Raw genomic sequence first — 16,959 nt, forward strand, 5'->3', positions numbered from 1 at the left:
GACATATGTAAAGCTTCACTACTAGTTATAGGTACCTAGTTAAGTACCATTGAAGGCCAAAAATACCTAGGTATGTAATGGGGGCCTTGCAACCTGGAAACCTTGAACTTCAACATTGAATTCTACACATATCCTATCCTAGGACCTACATAGGTAGGTATTGATAATAATATCATGGGGATAACATATGTACATAGTATGTTCCCTATTCAGAACCAAGTTTATTACTTTTTGTTATATTCCTATATGCTACACCTCAAACCCCCAGCTGCTTAACCCAGGACTTACCAAGATCCGTAAAGAAGCTTGCACCCTTCACAGTCGTTGGCGTGTCGTCGGTAATCGTAACATTGCAGTTGGTAATCCAGTTTCCTTCCGAAGCATACTTGGCTTTGATATACCTCGCATAGTCGCTCAGCTTACAGGACGATCCTGGCCCATTTTTGCAGGATTGGATCGGATAAACCGCATCGTTCAAGAGGATGCGGACGTATGTGGTATTGGTCACAACTTTTTCCAGCCTGGAAGAGCTCGGATGACCCTCTCCAAGGCAGTTGAGACGCTCGAATGCGACAGTGCCCCTCATCGACACGTATCTCGAGCCTACCCAGAGTCTATTGTCGTCCTTCTTTTTAGGGGATAACGGTGGCTGTCCGTCGAAAACTCCACTTGCGGTGACAAGTTCTGTCAACTGACCATCATTCAAGAACGACATGATGAGTTTTGGCAATTCGAACAGTGATCCGTCAGCCTTAGTACCATTGACAGTTCCGTTTTGCAGTATGTCAACGAGCTCGTTTAAGAACGGGGTCATCATCTTTTTGGGAAGATCCGTGCCTGGCCCAATCCCATAGTAATATCGAAGATCGTTCGAGTACTCGTACTGCTTCAATTCCTCGTCGGTGAACACGCTACACCACGGTGAAAGGCGGCCGGTGATGTGACTCTCGAAGCCACATAGATATGGAATCTGGTTCACATCGCTAGTTGTAAGAGTCAAATTACCCTCGATCAGGTACTGCAACCGTTTTTGGACGGGTGGGATCCATATGTTATCCCATGATGTCTTATAGTCTCCTCCCTCCAAGTCTTTGAAATTAGGACACATGTCCGAAGGGGCAAGTGAATCCCCAACGCTGGCAGGGAAACCTCGAGATGTTACCGAGATGACGCTCCCTTTCTTGGACGCAGTAGCGCCTAAAAAGCCATGAACAAACATGGACGCAGTCTGAAGTACTCGAGTATAGTTATTAGCCCATACCATGAAGCCATCTCCCTCACGATACAGGTCAGGGTATCTGCAGCAATTAGTTGACATCCTTTTAGACTGAGCCAACACAACACAAGAGAAGAGCAACCTTGTTCGTAGCGTGTATCCTAAATCAAAGGACTCCTTCGCACCAGTAGGGTTCTCGAAAGCGATTTGCAACTCGGGATTCGTAAGAACAGGTTGCCAGGTACGTAAGAAGGACAGACTCCCACTTGGTGTGTAGTTGGCAGATTGAAACTACGAGCATTTAGCTGGCATTAGGTTTCTATATCGGCATTTCAAGCACTAACCCGTTCGTACATGGATACCCAGCCGTTGTAAGCTCCCTGGTCCGGATACCTCGAGCCATGTCTCAAAACGTACGCAGCTCGATCAACATGACAATTTTCAGGAACCTCAGATGAGATCTTAAAGACGTCCGGGCCTAGATAGGTAAATGATGAGCTCAACTTGGCATCCAGTATTTTCAATATTTCCGCTTACCGGCGTACCAGGGGCCATTAGCACCTAGCCACTGAAGGGGATTTGTCGCAGTCTTGCTAGAAGGGAAGAGTATGTCTTGTGGTGGAGCGAGATAAGGAGTAGCTGCAGCGGAGATTATTACAACTTCCAGGGATATAGCAATAGCCCACGAGAAATACATCGTGTTATGTTGTTAAGTGGACAAGCAGAATTATCATCATTGAACTTGCAAGTAGGCAGACAATATGAGAAGAGAAGAGCGCTCTGTTCGACTAGACACTAGGACTAGGAACTGGACATGGTGGTCTGTATTTATATATCTACCTTAATAGATATATATGTATGCATCCCATACTTACATCGATGTAGGCTTATAATCCAAGCCAAAGCTGTTGAACATGTGCGTACTAACTAAGTCAAAGACACTAGGGGGGGGGTACAGGGTGTCGATGTTGGCATGGCAGCACGTGTCAAGTGATGGCGTTCTGGTTTGCGCAGGCTGTTAGGTAACTTAGGTTCTAGCTTCCCAGAGGATAACTACGAAGCCCATCGGAGATTGACCTGCCAATTCGGACAAGAAGCCCATATCACGTAGTAGTAGCCTCGGAGTCATTATGTACCTCCTAAGGCTGTTAATACTGCAGTTGCAGTGGGTTGTTACATAATTTGGAAAAGATCAAGTAAATTCATAGAATCTTGATTCTTTACTTACATACCAGTTACCACTTACCACTTACCTGGCTTAGATGCATGTGACATATGGATAAATACCTAGTACTAAAAAACTTAAAGGTCGTATTGTACCTGACATTAGTTAATCCTCAAAAAGACTAAACCACATGTGCATTCATTAATTCCCCATCTCCAACTAAAGCCCGGCCCCGGAAGTCAACGTCAACCATCCCCGTTGTTGTATCGGCCAGACACGGCCTTGATAATCAGACAGAATTAAGTACATCAAGTTCAGCAAAGGAAAGGAAAAATAGAAGGAGGGAAAAGGGGGGGAGAAAGGAGAAAGGAGAGGAAAAAAAAAAAAAGGAGAAACAAAACGATGCCTACCAGAATACCTAAACCGGAGGACTTCAACCATTTATCAGCCTCATTGCATATATCACTGGTATTTCCCGAAGTCCCAGAAACCACAACCGCCATTCTTATCCTCTTTCACGGCCTCGGAGATTCAGATGTATCTTTCGCTACATTTGCTAAGAACTTGAACCTGCCTGGTGTCTTGTCCATATCCGTCCGCGGTGTCTCCCCACTCCCACCGACCTTACTCGGCCTTCCGGATTCTGATCTCTCTCGCCCAACCAGCCACTTTCACTGGGGGGATGACTTGACTCTATCGCCGTCGACCGGGGACTTGGACCCCGATCCTGGTTTCTCCAAGGCCGAACAGTTAGTACTAGGAAAACTCATCCGTGAGACACTCGTAGAGAAATGCGAGTGGGAGACAAATGACATCTTGCTCTTTGGCTTCGGTCAGGGAGGCTCTCTGGCTCTCGGCTTGTCGTCAAGGATTTGCGTAGGTGAGAAGGTTGTCGATGTCACTGAGAGAGATGTGGCTACGGGAACGGCGTTCAAGGGGGCCATATCGATTGGTGGCCCCTTGCCTGTGAGCATGATACCCACGCTGGGTGCTAGGGAGAAGTCTCGAACCCCAGTCTTAGTATGTCATGGCAGGTCCACCGAGTTGCTTGATGAGGACGCAATGGATAGTATAAAGAAAGAGTTTGTCGACGTGCGAGAAGTCAAATGGAAGAAGAGCGATGACAGCATGCCTAAGAATAGGGATGAGATGCTACCAATCATGCAATTCTTTGCGGAAAGATTACGCGGGTGGTAGAGCAAACCGTTGCACCGATCGCTTACTGCTAGAAGAATGTTAAGTCTCTGCTCCGTGGGCTATATTATACCCTCATTTACAAAGTTATAACACAATACTTAGAGGCTACCTAGGTAGGCTTTAACCTTTCGATGACCATCTATACTATCATCTCTTTTGATGCTCAAGTACTCCTGCGTAGTCCAACCACGTAGTATGTACATGTGTCTCTAAGATATATTTATATTCTCAATGTTGCCCATTCCGGAGCAAACCGGATACCAATCTATGCTCTATGGCATACTTATTTAGCCTAGGCCAATAGGTACCTACCAGGTACTTGGTCGTGCTGCATCCGATATTATTCATCCCAAGACCATCACTATCCGACGAACACAGGAGGAGATATAGTTGGCACAATCACACTCGCTGCTAAGGCTAGCTGAGCTGGCTCTGAAAATGAAATAATAAATCCAGGGCTATCCATCCATAGTCCATTCCACCAAAACGCCATGGCTATGCGCAGAAAGCAAACCACCATAATACACGCTCTGCGCCAACTAAGACCTAGCTGCTACAGGAAGCTAGCTTAGTTGAACACAAGTCTTTAGCCCCAATCGTGGTCATCAACTATTAGGTCGGTCAAGTGGAATACTAGGATCCACTCGTTCACCATCGGCTAGAAATGGTATGAGAATTGACCCGGTGAACTTGATTTCCTGTGGGTCTTCGGTGGATGTCTTCTCGATAACAACATGCTCAGGGGAAGATGCCGTGATACCGTCTTTTATTTTCGTTTCGTGTTGAAGTGAGGAGACGAGAATCTGATTGGGATCAACCAGGTCGTAGAAAAGCATGAACACTCCGCCTTGTGCTAAGACCGATTCTTCGGACACGTCCCATACGGTTTCGTCACTCAACCTCCACCATTTCATGCCTGTGGCCGACTCGGATTCTCCATCATCATCAGCATCATCATCATCATCATCCACGTCGACTGGCGTATTATTTGTATCCTGGGCATCACCACCGTCTCCATTATCAACTAATTCTGCTTCCGCTTTCTCCATGAGGTTATCGTCAGGCTTGGACGGTCGGCAGGGATGCTTCCGGTAGCAGATGTAATGGCCATTTTCGTGCCGGCCTTGATGGGTTATGACCGCGCGTAACTCGTAAATTGGACCGCTAATCTTGGAAGGTTTTAGATCTCCAGATACCATAGACGATTTCGGGTCCGTGATCCACTGCTCTTCGTCCTCGGCAGCAGTATGATTATTATTGTTATTATTAAGAGAACTAAGCGAGCCGGCGCTTCCTAGACACCATGGGCCAATGTCAAGGGTTTTTGGAAATCGAACATCTGCGAAATTCTTGAACATGGCGCCGGTGTTCTCGTCGAACACTGACCGGTTCATATGAATGGCAAGGCTTTGAGGCGGTCGTGCAATGACTAACTGCTTGGTCTTGGTTGAACTGATTTTCTTTGAGACTTGGCATCTATCTTGCAGAGTCTTCTCGTCAAAATCATCTTCTTCAAGAGCGAGTTCGGTAGCCTCTAGTCGAGAGACAGGCCCTCCTGGGCTGGTTGGATTTGTGCCAAACTCTTTGCCACGAGCTACGATGATTTTGAGCAGACCCTGGAGTTTTAATAAGGTGCACTTGGCGCACTCAACTCCTTGAATGGTCTCTAAATCGGTGTATGAATCTAATCTCTCGTAAAGATCATGCTCTGTTTGGTCGAGTCCAAGATGGAGGGTGAGACAGTTGAAGGGGATCATGGAGAGCCCATCGGAATAGCCACATTGAACACATGCGACTCGTTGTGCGATGAGACCCTCCAAGGGATTTCTCAGAGCCCTGGCGTCTGATCCGGCTTTGGCAAGCACTGGCAACGACTGGTACCCGCTGTCATCGCTATGCTGACTATCCTCAGTTTCGTCTCTGGCGTTAATTTGTTCGAATCCGGATGAACAATGTTGAAGATCAGTTGCACTTGTAATTTCTTTTTCAACCTCATCGAGTATCTTGGAGTAGTACTCCTGCGCATCTTGCTGCTGCCATGTGTCTAAAGACTTCAACTTTTTGGGCGTCCATAATGTCTTTCCATTATAATTGGGGTCCGTCAATTTCGATATGAGGTCCCGTAACGTGCTAGCCGAGCCAGGTTCGCCATCACTCCTAAGTTTATCTTGCTCCAAAACCCTTGCCAGGTAATCAGGGAATGGCTTCAGTGACGAGAGTCCCTGGAGGATGCTATTCTGGAAGCATGAATTGTCATAATTGCCTAAGCCGGGTGGCCGATCGATCTTGGGTTTGACAAAGGTATTGCTGGACAAAGTAGAAAGGCTTCTTCTACTTGCATCCGCAACAGTTGTCATGATACCAGCTGACCCATCCATTCCAAGTATTCGTCGGAGGAGTTGGGATTTCGCAGCGCGAGAGCAGGATCGTGTCGCTAACACAGGCCCTGGGATCGGAAAGGTCGGTGGGTGGATCCAGTCGTCGAGGGCATAGAGCAAAGTCCCGGGAGTGATGGTTACTATAAGACTCCAGAGAAGCTCGCCGGGATGTCGTATGCGAGAGAAGGGTGAAGAATGTAAAGACTGGTACAATAGAGTGAATAGAAGTAAAGCTAAGGACATAAGCACGCTAGGCTGTTGCAATCGCTCTGAAAGTGTATTTTGAGCGTGAGCTTGGGCGTGTGAAGAATAGTAGCTGCCGAGGCGGTCGACTTGTCGCTCTACGTGATGAGAGGGCATCCTGTTATTTGTATTGGATGTTGGATGTTGGATGTTGCTAGCGCATATGTATTAGGTATATATTATATATACTTATATATGCTAGTGCGTATGTGAGCGACTGAAGAAAACCAGAAACATCAAGGTAAGGTGTGTTATGCGAGTTTATCGTGGACGAACGTAGCCATGGCAGAGAGAAGGTTTCGACATGACTCTCTTCTCTGATAGTCTAGTTGATAAATTCCACGTATTGCGACGCGATACGTAAGTAGTAGTAAGGTTGTGCCTACGGATTACTAGAGTTGTATCTGTTGCGATGACACCTAAGGTATGTGTTTTCTTTGTAGATGAATGTTGGACGGAAGTCAAAAAATAAAGAATAAAAAAAATCAAAAAGTGATCGATCAATCAATGTAAGAAACCTTAAAGGTCATTAAAGTTGCTGTACTCTAAACTTCAAAGGTAGGCGCCTCATCACCTGGGGCGAGCGGATGCAATAGTTTATTTTTAGCGAGAAGGTAAGGGGCCAAGTAAGTACAGTGGAAGTTTCAAAAGTTAAGATTGAGCGCAAAATATGCCTTGTGATTACTACTTGTGATACTTTTAGTGTACATCTGTACTTACTAGAGAAGGGCAATGGCGGAGCCCTATCTCCTGCAATTCTTATAAGTTAACTTTGTTGGCCAAAGCTGCCACGCAGGTCCGTTCTTGGCATGCCTTATCAGTTTTAGTGCATGTCGTTATCGCCCAACCCTGCGGGGAGGAATTTTAAGAAATTATTCAAGTTACAAAGTTACAATTCCTACAATAGTGAAGAAAGACATTTAACACAACCAAAAATTTACAGAACCTATAGCAACCATGGGTAAAGGGGTAATCGCAAAAAAGAAGAAGGGTACGACATATACACTCAATTCGTTCTATCAAATCATCTATTAGGTAGCTAACAATTCGTTATTACGTACAGGCCCGTCTCTTCATTCTCGGGCTGCGAGGCGTGCGACGTCCCCAAGCATCAATACTGACAAGTCGCTGAAGAATGCTCAACCTCCTGTGGAATCGATCGACCATCGCCCTTCCGTACTCTCCATACATCAGGGAGCAGGCGTTTCGAAGAAGACAAAGAAAGGAAGGAACCTAAGTACCAAAGCACGGAGGAGACAAGAGAAAGACCAAGACCGAGCTGCTGCCATTGCGGAGAGAACAGAAAAGAAGACGGCTAAAAGTAAAGGACAAGCCCGCACAATTGAATCGCGCAGAAAGGCTTGGGATGATATCAACAACCAAATACCTATGCCAAAGAAGATACCCCAAAGCGCAGCGGCTGACGAGGACAACTCAGACCAAGAAGAAGAGGTTTCCGAGTTTGATGAAGAGATGGACGACGCACATGTTGAGAAAGCCAAAGCCAAAGCTTTCAATAGTGTAGCAGTGGCGGCAGCAGCAGCAGCAGCAGCAGCAACAATAGATGGGGCTCCTGCTAATGAAGCTATGGATGCATATGACGGGATTTTATGATTTTCTGGGAAATTTGAAAGAAATTCCATAAATACCTATTTTAGGCGTTGTTGGCGTAAAGGCTTAAGACTGTGATAGCTTCTCTAATGTCCAGACTTTAAGTTACATACAGTACTTCACAAATGCGACGAATGCGACAAATGCGCCGTCTCCACTAAAAAAGGGCGGACTTGGTCTACGACGTACTAGTGCTATGGGAGGCTATGGTAATCGATTATCGATAACACTTAACTATTAACCTAGGTATGTAACTACGTCGTAGTGTGATATGACCCACTTGAAATAAATACCCCCTGATAGCTTGGTACACCCCTGTAAACCTTGAAATGTTTTTGGTACTACATATTACATGACCATGTATGGTAGGTAGTTATTGGATGTACCTATGTAAGCCTCTATGTAAGGTAATATGTAATTATTGAGTTAAACGACCTAAACTTTCTTTCTTGAAAACATTCTCATCTTCCATTTCAACTTTTACATTTTCCTAACTTGATTTATCTTTTCGACCCTAAGCCACAATGCAGTCAAAACGCATGACAGCAAACCCGACGCGTCCGTCGCGTTATCGTGCCGGCAAAGCAACAGGCGCGGCCTCAGACTCAGATTCCGATTCCGATTCAGAACCTGGCAGCGGCGAGGCCGAGCAGCAACAAACCCAACGGAAGATTGCGCCGCCCCCAAAAGTACCTAGTGCCGGCAAAATCATCAGCAACCTTGGAAAAGTAGACCTCAATGGACGCCGAAAGCAAGAGAATGAAGCAGAAAGTCAACGCGTGGCGGCCGCAAAAGCAGCCCGCCTAGCAGCAGAGGAAGGGTTTGTTACCGAAGAAAGCGAGGGAGAAGAGGACAGCGAAGAGGAAAGCGGAGAAGATGAAGGGGAAGAGGAAGAAGAGAGCAGCGAAGAAGAAGCCCCACGGCGACTCATGTTGAAACCCAAATTTGTACCGAGGAGCCAACGGAACGGGAACGGGAACAAGGAGCCTACCGAAGAGCACGACGAAGCCGCCAAGCTAGCCGAAGAGGAAATGAGAAAGAAGCAGGCCATGGATGAGATGGTCGAGGAACAAATGCGCAAAGCAGCTGCGGCGCGCGCAACCAAGAAAAAACACTGGGATGACAACGTGGAGGACGAAGACGACGTTGACACCGAGGATGATGTCGACCCCGAAGCTGAGTTTGCAGCATGGAAGTTGCGTGAGCTGAAGCGCATCAAGCGGGAGCGCGAGGCTATCGAAGTACGCGAGAAGGAGAGAGCGGAAGTCGAGCGGCGAAGAAATCTGACAGAAGAGGAACGAAAAGCGGAGGATGAAACCTTCCTAGCCATGCAGAAGGAGGAGAAAGACGCCAAAGGGAAGATGTCATACATGCAAAAGTACTTCCACAAGGGCGCGTTCTACCGGGATGAGGCCGAGGCCGAAGGCTTAGCCAACCGAGATATCATGGGCGCGAGATTCGCAGACGACGTGAAAAACCGGGAATTGCTTCCAAAGGCACTACAGATGCGCGACATGACCAAGTTAGGAAAGAAGGGTGCCAGCAAATACAGAGACCTCAAGTCCGAGGACACGGGCCGATGGGGAGATATACGCGATATGAGGCCGGGCAAGGAGTTTGATCGATATAATGTAGACGACAGGTTCAAGTCCGATCGCGCCAGAGAGGCATCAGGGCCCGGAGGGGCTAATGCGGTGCCCCTTGGGGAGAGGAAATCCGTTCCTGGTGCGCCGGAAGGTCCTAAAAGTTCGGATAGAGACAGATACCGCAACCGGGACCAGAATCGAAACAGCTACCGTCCAAGTGATGACCATAGACGTCACCGAGATAGGTCTAGGTCCAGGTCCAGGTCCCCGAAGAGACATGATCGAGATAGCAATAATAGCCGGAGGAAAAGAGACTCATCACAAGATGTAGACCATTACGAAAGCGACAAGAGACGAAGGATAGATACCAGATGAAGGATCTCAGTCGTTAGGCAACTTCATGTACATTTATGCTAGTCTCTGGAAATAGATATGCCAGTGTTAATTTTGACAGAGGAAAGGCACCTTTTTGGTTGATGTCTTAAATTTTAGCCCAAAGTACGTCCACATCCTGTAAAGCTGAGTCCCATCTTAAGCTATATCTTGGTGATCTCTACCCTAGCCCTCTTAAACACCTCATGGATAACCATGCCTCCACTAGCTAGCCCTTCCTCGGTCACTTTGGGTGGAAACAATGTCATTCGAGCATATGTGCCTGCGCCTCTCCTTTTCGAGAGGTAGCCAGGGTTAATAACCAAGACGCTTTCGACAACCTAGTACGACTTAGTATGCTAATGAAAGTACTCTTGAAAAAGTACATATCTCGGAGGATTTCATTCTTACCTTTGCAAAAGGAGGCAAAGCACTAGGTGTGATGATGACGTCGGGCCTCACATTCAACATCTCGCCGAGCTTGAGGTAACTCAGGTCAAGCATAGCTCCTGTAGGCAGTCCATCTGCCGCGCCGACTTGAGGTAGCTTCTGCCGATCTGCTGGAGGAAAAATAGGAAAGTAATGTCGCTGTTCGATTAGATATTTGGAAAGTCTCGAGAACAAGTCTAGGTTGGTGGGTCGGGGACCAATTAGCTCCTGGTGACGCAAATCCCATAAAACATCCTGAGATGAAATTCCAAACATAGACTCGTTCATAAACAGCATCATCGGGTTACCGATGATACGCGCATTCTTATGTAGTCCCAGATCTTTCCGGGCGATGATGTCTTGGGGCCAGGATACGTGTTTCTCAATTATGTCTCGCACGGATGGAACCAAGAGGATGGTGATAGATGGATTCAGTGCCACAAGCCGGTTTAAGATCGGGGAGATCATATACTTGAAAGCGGTAGACATGTTTGCTGTGTCTGGGTTGACATCGGCATCTTCGGGGAGATCAAAGTCGCCGGTAGCAATCAAGGGGTGATCGACGTCGATAAAAGGTCCTATTAAAATGAGGGCATCGGCGTACGTATCTGCCGCTTGGTTACAAAGAGCGTGGAGAGGCTCAAAATCGAGGTTGTCATCTGCTGAATAGGGGCCCGAGGCAATCATCATATTTAATGGGGCCGGCTCATCATCCGAGTCCATTGCATCTGGTCCGCCCCGAAGTCTTTCCCGGTGCGACTCAATCGCCGACGGCGCAGATGCAGCATTAGGTAGCAAGGGGATTTCCAACACCTCCTCCACGACGAATTCGCTGCCAGATGAGTTGATACCCCTGAGCGCAACAATCTGGCCGGGAAAAAACTGGTAGCGACCGTTGAGCTTCCGTAAATTTAACAAAACCCTTCGACCACCTCCGGTCCGCCTCGAAGTCTCCAGTACAAGAGATGCGTCATTCAGTTTTCCTTGCAAAGAATCAGACGCAATGCGGCCAACGGCGATAATGTTGGTGGTGCTCTGACTAGCGGCACTACCGAACTCGCTCTCGTCTATGTTATGATGGTCTCTCACAAAGCCTAGGAAATCATCTATCCGGTCATCTAGAATTTCGGAAGCTTCTGAAGATTTCATAGCAAGCGTTTTGTAGCCTAATTTCTTCAAATCGGAAGCCGCACTCAATTTGATTCGCGCCTCACCATATGGCGCAATAGGAGGCTCAGAAGCCTTGAGATGATCATTCAAAACTTCTGTCACTTCTCCTGGATTTTGACGATCGTTAAAAGAAGTCGCTCTATATAACTCCTTAGCACTTTTCCAACAGCAGGTATTCACTACAACTTACGAGACAGCATTCATAGAGTCCAGTCGATCCTCCTTTTGCTTGGGGCTCTTTTGGTCAGGCGAGCTACCAAGAGCACTGCCCTTCACTCGCGCTAAGGAGGGAGTCTCTGGTTGGCTTCGTCTCTTGGAAGCGCTCTTGTTCAACTTTCCTGTAGCAGGTGTGCCAGGAACCATTCCTTCTAACCTAGGGATGATCAGTTTCGTGTCAAGGTAGTGTCAATGATAGAAGTGCCATCGAATACAGTACTTACATGTCATATACATCGGTACCACTTTTGACGGCAGCACGGGGGGTTGCACCTGAGCGCTTCTCTGTCTTGATATGAGAATGGTGTGTTCGATTACTTCGTTCCAAGGCATCTTGGATATCTTGCTTAAAGGCTCTTAAGCTTTGCAGGGACAAATTATTCCCATCCATATCCATTTTGATACAGTAGGATTCCCACTTAAAGTACAAGTCTTGGACGGGTAGTGAATGTATCCTCATGATAGACTGCAACTCGGAGATAATGTCAGGCTCCAGTTCCTTATTTGGCATGCCGAACTGCGCATTTAACTCTTCTAAATTTGCGTCCGCCATGATGTATGATCCTGCAGTTTTTTTGTTTCTTTTGTTTCTTTTGTTTCTTTTCTTCTTATTCTTCTCAAGAATTAATATGTATTGCTTCTTACTCGACAGCTGTGGGTAGAAACAAAAAAGCAGGCTTGGTTTTTATCCTCAATGGGAGTATGCGAAGACTTTCAGACGCGCTTTTCGTCCTATGTACTTGTATGTACCTAGGGTGTGACATGTGTAAGTTAGACGCGTTCTAAGAATGTTCGTGTTAAGTGGTTTCGTACCTAACTAGTTAGTACTATGTACATACATACATACATACATACATACATACATACAGTGCCCGCATTTGCAGTTGGCAGTTGCCTGTAACTGCCATCAATTGTAATAGGCTAGATTTATTTTAACATAAATCACAGACATCCATTAGCCAATAAGAAGACCAAATTGAAATTATTGGTTTATCCACCTAACATTCATGGATAATACAGCAAGCACTGCCGCCTGCCAATCTTAAGCATTCATTCATCACTAAAAGCAGTCACCGCAACATTTAAGCTAGCTCTCTTTTCTCTCTAAACTCCATCCTTTTCTTGTATGCTCTTGTTAATCTTGCTCCCTTTTTTTTTTTTTTTTTTTTTGCTTTGTGTAAATCATAAATTATTCAATACGACTTAAAAATGGCCACTTCGAAGACGGCTACAGCGTCTGGGAGTGCGGACCCTTCTATCCTAGAGGAGAAAAATGAATATGGCGTGCTCAAGACACCGCTTCTAGCTCCCACCGCCAGCAGTTCCGTCCCGGCAAAGCCGGCCCTTACCGCTGACCAGCAAAGCAAACATGACTGGCTCTTGAAGCGTGTAAACGCCTGGACTGAAGTCCAATGTGCTGACGGGAAGAGCGGTCCTTTGACCGACAGCGAGAAGATGTGGCTCACCAGAGAATGTCTCTTGAGATACTTGAGGGCTACCAAATGGCACGAGAAGGATTCAGAAAAGCGACTGCTAGAAACTCTAGCTTGGCGGAGGGAGTACGGGGTCGAGGAGTTAACTGCAGAAAACATTGGCCCCGAAAACGCGACTGGGAAACAAATCATCCTGGGCTACGATAAGCAATGCCGTCCCTGCCAATACCTTAACCCAGGACGCCAGAATACAGACGTCTCTCCTCGCCAGGTTCAGCACCTGGTTTTTATGCTCGAACGGGTTATCGAAGTCATGCCAGCTCAGCAAGAAACCCTCAGCCTTCTTATTAACTTCAAGCAGGGCAAGAACCGCACAAATACAGCACCTGGCATCGGCCAAGGTCGCGAGGTCTTGCACATTCTCCAGACCCACTACCCTGAGAGGTTGGGTCGGGCGATGATCATCAACGGTAGGTTCCAAATAGAATGGCTCATCGTGGTAGAACTAGCTTACACGAGATTGCAGTTCCATGGGTCGTTTGGGGCTTCTTCAAGCTTATCACACCCTTTATCGATCCGTTGACCAGGGAAAAGCTAAAGTTCAACGAAGACATGGCACAGTACGTACCGAAGGAGCAGTTATGGAAAGAATTTACAGGTGGCGAGTTGCAGTTCGAATATGATCACGACACTTATTGGCCCGCATTGCAAAGCCTTTGTGCTGAGAGACGTGCCGAGCAAGTGCGGAGATGGGAAGCTGGAGGGAAGCAGATCGGCGAAAAGGAGGACTATCTCAAGGGTTACGATACCCAAGGGATATCGTCATCGTTTGGATCTTCGACTGAAGTAACCGCCTAGGCCAATGTCGCAACTTGGAAAAGAGGTAAGGCTCTAGCAAAGATTTGACCATTCCTAGACGGGTTGAGCGGCCGAAGAATCGAACCGTATAGAGGAGGCACCCCTTCATTGATAGAAAACTATCCATATTAACTACACGCATTAGCAATAGCATGATGATAACTACCACTTTTTACAAGTGGTAGATGGCTGAGCAGGCAGCCAGATGTATACCTAGCTAGATATAATAGATAAATATTCACTAAAAGTGGTACATCATTGATAGTATTGATTTATCAGCCCCTATCTGATTCTAAAGAAGTGACGGGTAGTAGTGTAGTACCTAGTACTAGGTAGTATGTAACTATGTAGTATGTAATACATATGTATGCACTTGGAGTCAATACTTCAATGTTTTTAACTTTTATTCGTGGTCCCCATAGTTAATTCAATGTTATGTATGTACTTGCAGATAACTACTATGTAGTTCGGATAGGTACACACTACATAATAGTTATGCACTTACGCTAGCTGACTACGTAGGTGGGTACTAGTAGTACCTGCCTAACTACCTAGTAGTACTGTATGGAGTAGTATTCCAGAACACACAAAGCAGTGAAACCACTACAACGCCCACTACACCCACTACACCCACTACACCCACTACACAGCTCAGATTCAGAACGAGGGGGTTTAGTTACCTAGTTTTGGAACTCGTATCGCATGTCTCGACATAACGGAAACATATTTGTCCTAGTAGAAAGAAAATCATGTCAAATCTACAATCCACAAAGAGTAGTGGCAAAGACCACCCAGGATTACGCCTCCCGACAAGCGGAAAGACCATCTACCACCGACCGCTAAACCGCTCCAAGGCATCAGAGCTCAGCGGCGCCAGTTTCGCCTACTTGTTTTCTGAGATGGTGGGATACGCATCCAAAAAGATTGAGAGCATTCAGGATTTGGAGAAGCGGTGAGTGAGGGAGGCTCGGCTCCTTTTTTGCCAACAGCTCGGAAATGCTAATGCGATCATTCTCTTCCTAACCCCAGGCTCAATGTACAGGGTCATCCGATCGGTCTGAAGCTCCTCGATTTATTACTGTACCGCGAAGCACCGCGCTCGCAAACGCGCTCCCTAAACATCATCACGCTCCTTCACTTCATCAAGATCAACGTCTGGCAGCACCTATTTGCCCGGGTGGCGGACGGGCTAGAAAAATCCTCGGACCCCAGCAAACCTGACGAGTATATGATCATCGACAACGAGCCCCTCGTCAACCGATACATCAGCGTGCCCCGAGACATGAGCCAGCTAAATTGCGCTGCCTACGTGGCCGGCATCATCGAGGGTGTCTGCGACGGCTCGGCCTTTCCAGCCAGAGTCACAGCGCATAGCGTGGGGAAGCAAGAAGAGGGTGAGATGTGGCCTGGTCGAACCGTCTTCTTGGTCAAGTTTGCGCCCGAGGTTATGGAGCGAGAAAGTTACCTAGGGAAGGGATGAAAACATCAATATATATATATATATATATATACCTACATATATATTGCTCCATGGATGGAACTAGTGGGCTTGACCGTTACGGTATTGCATGGCGTTCGGGTTGGTTGATGGGTTGTTGGTGTTCAGGTAGGTTTAAATTCATAGGGATACAACGATATCATGGAATGGAAGAGAAGAGCGCATTGTCAAGATAGCCTAAGTCAATAATAGGTGGTCTCGTAAAGTACTGCCATTACGCCGGCTCGCCAATGTTGATGACCATATTCGCCTACCAGCCTAAACGCCAGTCCATTGTAAACGAAGTTCTCTCTCTCTCTCTCTCTCTCTCTCTCTCTCTCTCTCTCTCTCTATATATATATATATATATATATATATATATATATATCATATCATTGATATCCAATCCCTCAGGTTGGTTGTTTTTTGGAGGGGGGTTTTTATTATCTTGGCAGACCTTTGTATCCTTTGCCATGCGTTCGACTTGGACCTCCACTCGCGCCTCCGATGCCAGTGACGGACGGTCCTTTGCCCATGAGTTCGGCCAGACCTAAATCCTTCCAGACGGGCTCTTTGCTGCGCTGGGTAGCCTTCTGGATGCCAAAGGCGGCGTGCTGATCGGGCACCACATCGTCCTCATCCTCAGGGTTGATGGGTTGGTTGTAGGGCGGTACGTAGATCTCGTCGTCGGGCAGCTTGTCCTTGAAGAAGTCCTCGAACATGTCGGCGTCGCGAGGCTGTTGCATATGCACGTACGTATAGCAGCCGTCCTTGTTCTAAGGCAGAGTAAGTGATGTGCCACGAGTCTAGGTAGGAATTGAAAGAAGAAGCCAAGCTTAGGGGGGAGGGCTTTACCATTGTTGCTATTCAGTGATTGGAGTGATCAACCCTTTTTTTTTTATTAATTCGTTGGCAGTGTCGGCTTCAATTTTGGTGTTTACTCAATGATTTGTTTTTATGTAGGTGCATAGGTATGTGTACATTGATGTGAATTGTGTATTGTAATACGTTCTATATATAGTTATTGATGTATTCAATGTTTGTTGACTTAGGCCCCGATCGGAATCTTTCTTAAACTGCCTCTTAGAAAGTGGAGAGGTACATTCGAATGCATAAAGAATATATAGGTCCAGAATATATCTTTTCATCCCTTGCAATTCTCTTTCAAAATTAAACCTTTGGAATCAAAATTCAACCTCTAAAGTTACCGACCGCAATATTCAAATTCAAATAATCCAAATAATTCAAATAAAATTCAATTTCATAGCCACCTTCATATACAAATATTCATTAAAACGCTATTAAATTAAATAATAAATGATTCTTTTTTCAAGAATTTTACCTATTTAAATAGATTTTATATATTTAAAAAAGTGTTTATTCTTAAAAATAAAAGGCATATTTGACCCACTTTATAAGGTCGAGTTTAACATAAGACCCTACCTTTCAACCGCCTCTTAAAAAAGGCCTTATTTTTGAGAAAAATGAAGACGCTTTACCTGTTATAGTTTAGTTTTTAACCCAATTTAAAAGATACCTGCCAAAAGACTCTTAAAATCGTTACAAAGATCTTACAGAATTTATACAAATAACTTCCTAGCTGTTTTA

The 16,959-nt window shown here is 46.1% G+C and overlaps 9 protein-coding genes across 9 annotated transcripts; 5 read left to right on the plus strand and 4 right to left on the minus strand.

Moving 5' to 3' along the window:
- Positions 1–86: 86 nt before the first annotated feature.
- On the minus strand, positions 87–2,399 carry GGS25DRAFT_490341 (histidine acid phosphatase). The gene is made up of 4 exons (XM_049260974.1): positions 1,754–2,399; positions 1,561–1,694; positions 1,359–1,507; positions 87–1,298 (listed from the first exon to the last, which is right to left on the minus strand). Exons 1-4 carry the CDS (start codon positions 1,911–1,913, stop codon positions 257–259), a joined length of 1,485 nt encoding a protein of 494 aa, XP_049116583.1. The 5' UTR covers positions 1,914–2,399; the 3' UTR covers positions 87–256.
- A 58-nt stretch (positions 2,400–2,457) lies between these two features.
- On the plus strand, positions 2,458–3,880 carry GGS25DRAFT_277079 (alpha/beta-hydrolase). Its single transcript, XM_049257432.1, has one exon. It carries the CDS (start codon positions 2,784–2,786, stop codon positions 3,576–3,578), a length of 795 nt encoding a protein of 264 aa, XP_049116584.1. The 5' UTR covers positions 2,458–2,783; the 3' UTR covers positions 3,579–3,880.
- Positions 3,721–6,793, minus strand: GGS25DRAFT_277081 (cysteine proteinase). The gene has a single exon (XM_049257433.1). It carries the CDS (start codon positions 6,314–6,316, stop codon positions 4,184–4,186), a length of 2,133 nt encoding a protein of 710 aa, XP_049116585.1. The 5' UTR covers positions 6,317–6,793; the 3' UTR covers positions 3,721–4,183.
- Positions 6,794–7,031: 238 nt separating this feature from the next.
- GGS25DRAFT_490347 (Alb1-domain-containing protein) lies at positions 7,032–7,960 on the plus strand. Its single transcript, XM_049260975.1, has 2 exons — positions 7,032–7,190; positions 7,263–7,960. Exons 1-2 carry the CDS (start codon positions 7,157–7,159, stop codon positions 7,811–7,813), a joined length of 585 nt encoding a protein of 194 aa, XP_049116586.1. The 5' UTR covers positions 7,032–7,156; the 3' UTR covers positions 7,814–7,960.
- Positions 7,961–8,141: 181 nt separating this feature from the next.
- On the plus strand, positions 8,142–9,945 carry GGS25DRAFT_277106 (splicing factor, Prp19-binding domain-containing protein). The gene has a single exon (XM_049257435.1). The coding sequence runs from the start codon at positions 8,335–8,337 to the stop codon at positions 9,769–9,771; it is 1,437 nt and encodes a 478-aa protein (XP_049116587.1). The 5' UTR covers positions 8,142–8,334; the 3' UTR covers positions 9,772–9,945.
- On the minus strand, positions 9,852–12,371 carry GGS25DRAFT_277101 (DNA polymerase alpha, subunit B). The gene is made up of 4 exons (XM_049257434.1): positions 11,808–12,371; positions 11,558–11,740; positions 10,180–11,506; positions 9,852–10,109 (listed from the first exon to the last, which is right to left on the minus strand). The coding sequence occupies exons 1-4, from the start codon at positions 12,134–12,136 to the stop codon at positions 9,933–9,935; spliced, it is 2,016 nt and encodes a 671-aa protein (XP_049116588.1). The 5' UTR covers positions 12,137–12,371; the 3' UTR covers positions 9,852–9,932.
- A 285-nt stretch (positions 12,372–12,656) lies between these two features.
- Positions 12,657–14,132, plus strand: GGS25DRAFT_490351 (CRAL/TRIO domain-containing protein). The gene is made up of 2 exons (XM_049260976.1): positions 12,657–13,486; positions 13,543–14,132. The coding sequence occupies exons 1-2, from the start codon at positions 12,793–12,795 to the stop codon at positions 13,872–13,874; spliced, it is 1,026 nt and encodes a 341-aa protein (XP_049116589.1). The 5' UTR covers positions 12,657–12,792; the 3' UTR covers positions 13,875–14,132.
- A 350-nt stretch (positions 14,133–14,482) lies between these two features.
- On the plus strand, positions 14,483–15,398 carry GGS25DRAFT_490352 (putative SPP30 protein). Its single transcript, XM_049260977.1, has 2 exons — positions 14,483–14,826; positions 14,904–15,398. The coding sequence occupies exons 1-2, from the start codon at positions 14,624–14,626 to the stop codon at positions 15,352–15,354; spliced, it is 654 nt and encodes a 217-aa protein (XP_049116590.1). The 5' UTR covers positions 14,483–14,623; the 3' UTR covers positions 15,355–15,398.
- A 280-nt stretch (positions 15,399–15,678) lies between these two features.
- On the minus strand, positions 15,679–16,476 carry GGS25DRAFT_490358 (Apc13p-domain-containing protein). The gene is made up of 2 exons (XM_049260978.1): positions 16,207–16,476; positions 15,679–16,127 (listed from the first exon to the last, which is right to left on the minus strand). The coding sequence occupies exons 1-2, from the start codon at positions 16,207–16,209 to the stop codon at positions 15,795–15,797; spliced, it is 336 nt and encodes a 111-aa protein (XP_049116591.1). The 5' UTR covers positions 16,210–16,476; the 3' UTR covers positions 15,679–15,794.
- Between the last annotated feature and the right edge of the window lie 483 nt (positions 16,477–16,959).

Source organism: Hypoxylon fragiforme, assembly GCF_022984875.1.
Source record: "Hypoxylon fragiforme strain CBS 206.31 chromosome Unknown GGS25scaffold_5, whole genome shotgun sequence".
In the NCBI taxonomy this organism is placed as follows: Eukaryota; Fungi; Ascomycota; class Sordariomycetes; order Xylariales; family Hypoxylaceae; genus Hypoxylon; species Hypoxylon fragiforme.

Coding starts and splice junctions, on each gene's coding strand:
- GGS25DRAFT_490352 (XM_049260977.1), top strand. CDS start 14,624: ATGTCAAATCTACAATCCACAAAGAGTAGTGGCAAAGACCACCCAGGA. Junction 14,827..14,903: donor ATTCAGGATTTGGAGAAGCG/GTGAGTGAGGGA, acceptor TCCTAACCCCAG/GCTCAATGTACAGGGTCATC.
- GGS25DRAFT_277079 (XM_049257432.1), top strand. CDS start 2,784: ATGCCTACCAGAATACCTAAACCGGAGGACTTCAACCATTTATCAGCC.
- GGS25DRAFT_277106 (XM_049257435.1), top strand. CDS start 8,335: ATGCAGTCAAAACGCATGACAGCAAACCCGACGCGTCCGTCGCGTTAT.
- GGS25DRAFT_277081 (XM_049257433.1), bottom strand. CDS start 6,316: ATGCCCTCTCATCACGTAGAGCGACAAGTCGACCGCCTCGGCAGCTAC.
- GGS25DRAFT_490341 (XM_049260974.1), bottom strand. CDS start 1,913: ATGTATTTCTCGTGGGCTATTGCTATATCCCTGGAAGTTGTAATAATC. Junction 1,508..1,560: donor GGGTATCCATGTACGAACGG/GTTAGTGCTTGA, acceptor AAATGCTCGTAG/TTTCAATCTGCCAACTACAC. Junction 1,299..1,358: donor GGATACACGCTACGAACAAG/GTTGCTCTTCTC, acceptor TAATTGCTGCAG/ATACCCTGACCTGTATCGTG.
- GGS25DRAFT_277101 (XM_049257434.1), bottom strand. CDS start 12,136: ATGGCGGACGCAAATTTAGAAGAGTTAAATGCGCAGTTCGGCATGCCA. Junction 11,741..11,807: donor GGTACCGATGTATATGACAT/GTAAGTACTGTA, acceptor GATCATCCCTAG/GTTAGAAGGAATGGTTCCTG. Junction 10,110..10,179: donor CTTTGCCTCCTTTTGCAAAG/GTAAGAATGAAA, acceptor AAGTCGTACTAG/GTTGTCGAAAGCGTCTTGGT.
- GGS25DRAFT_490347 (XM_049260975.1), top strand. CDS start 7,157: ATGGGTAAAGGGGTAATCGCAAAAAAGAAGAAGG. Junction 7,191..7,262: donor AATCGCAAAAAAGAAGAAGG/GTACGACATATA, acceptor TATTACGTACAG/GCCCGTCTCTTCATTCTCGG.
- GGS25DRAFT_490351 (XM_049260976.1), top strand. CDS start 12,793: ATGGCCACTTCGAAGACGGCTACAGCGTCTGGGAGTGCGGACCCTTCT. Junction 13,487..13,542: donor TCGGGCGATGATCATCAACG/GTAGGTTCCAAA, acceptor ACGAGATTGCAG/TTCCATGGGTCGTTTGGGGC.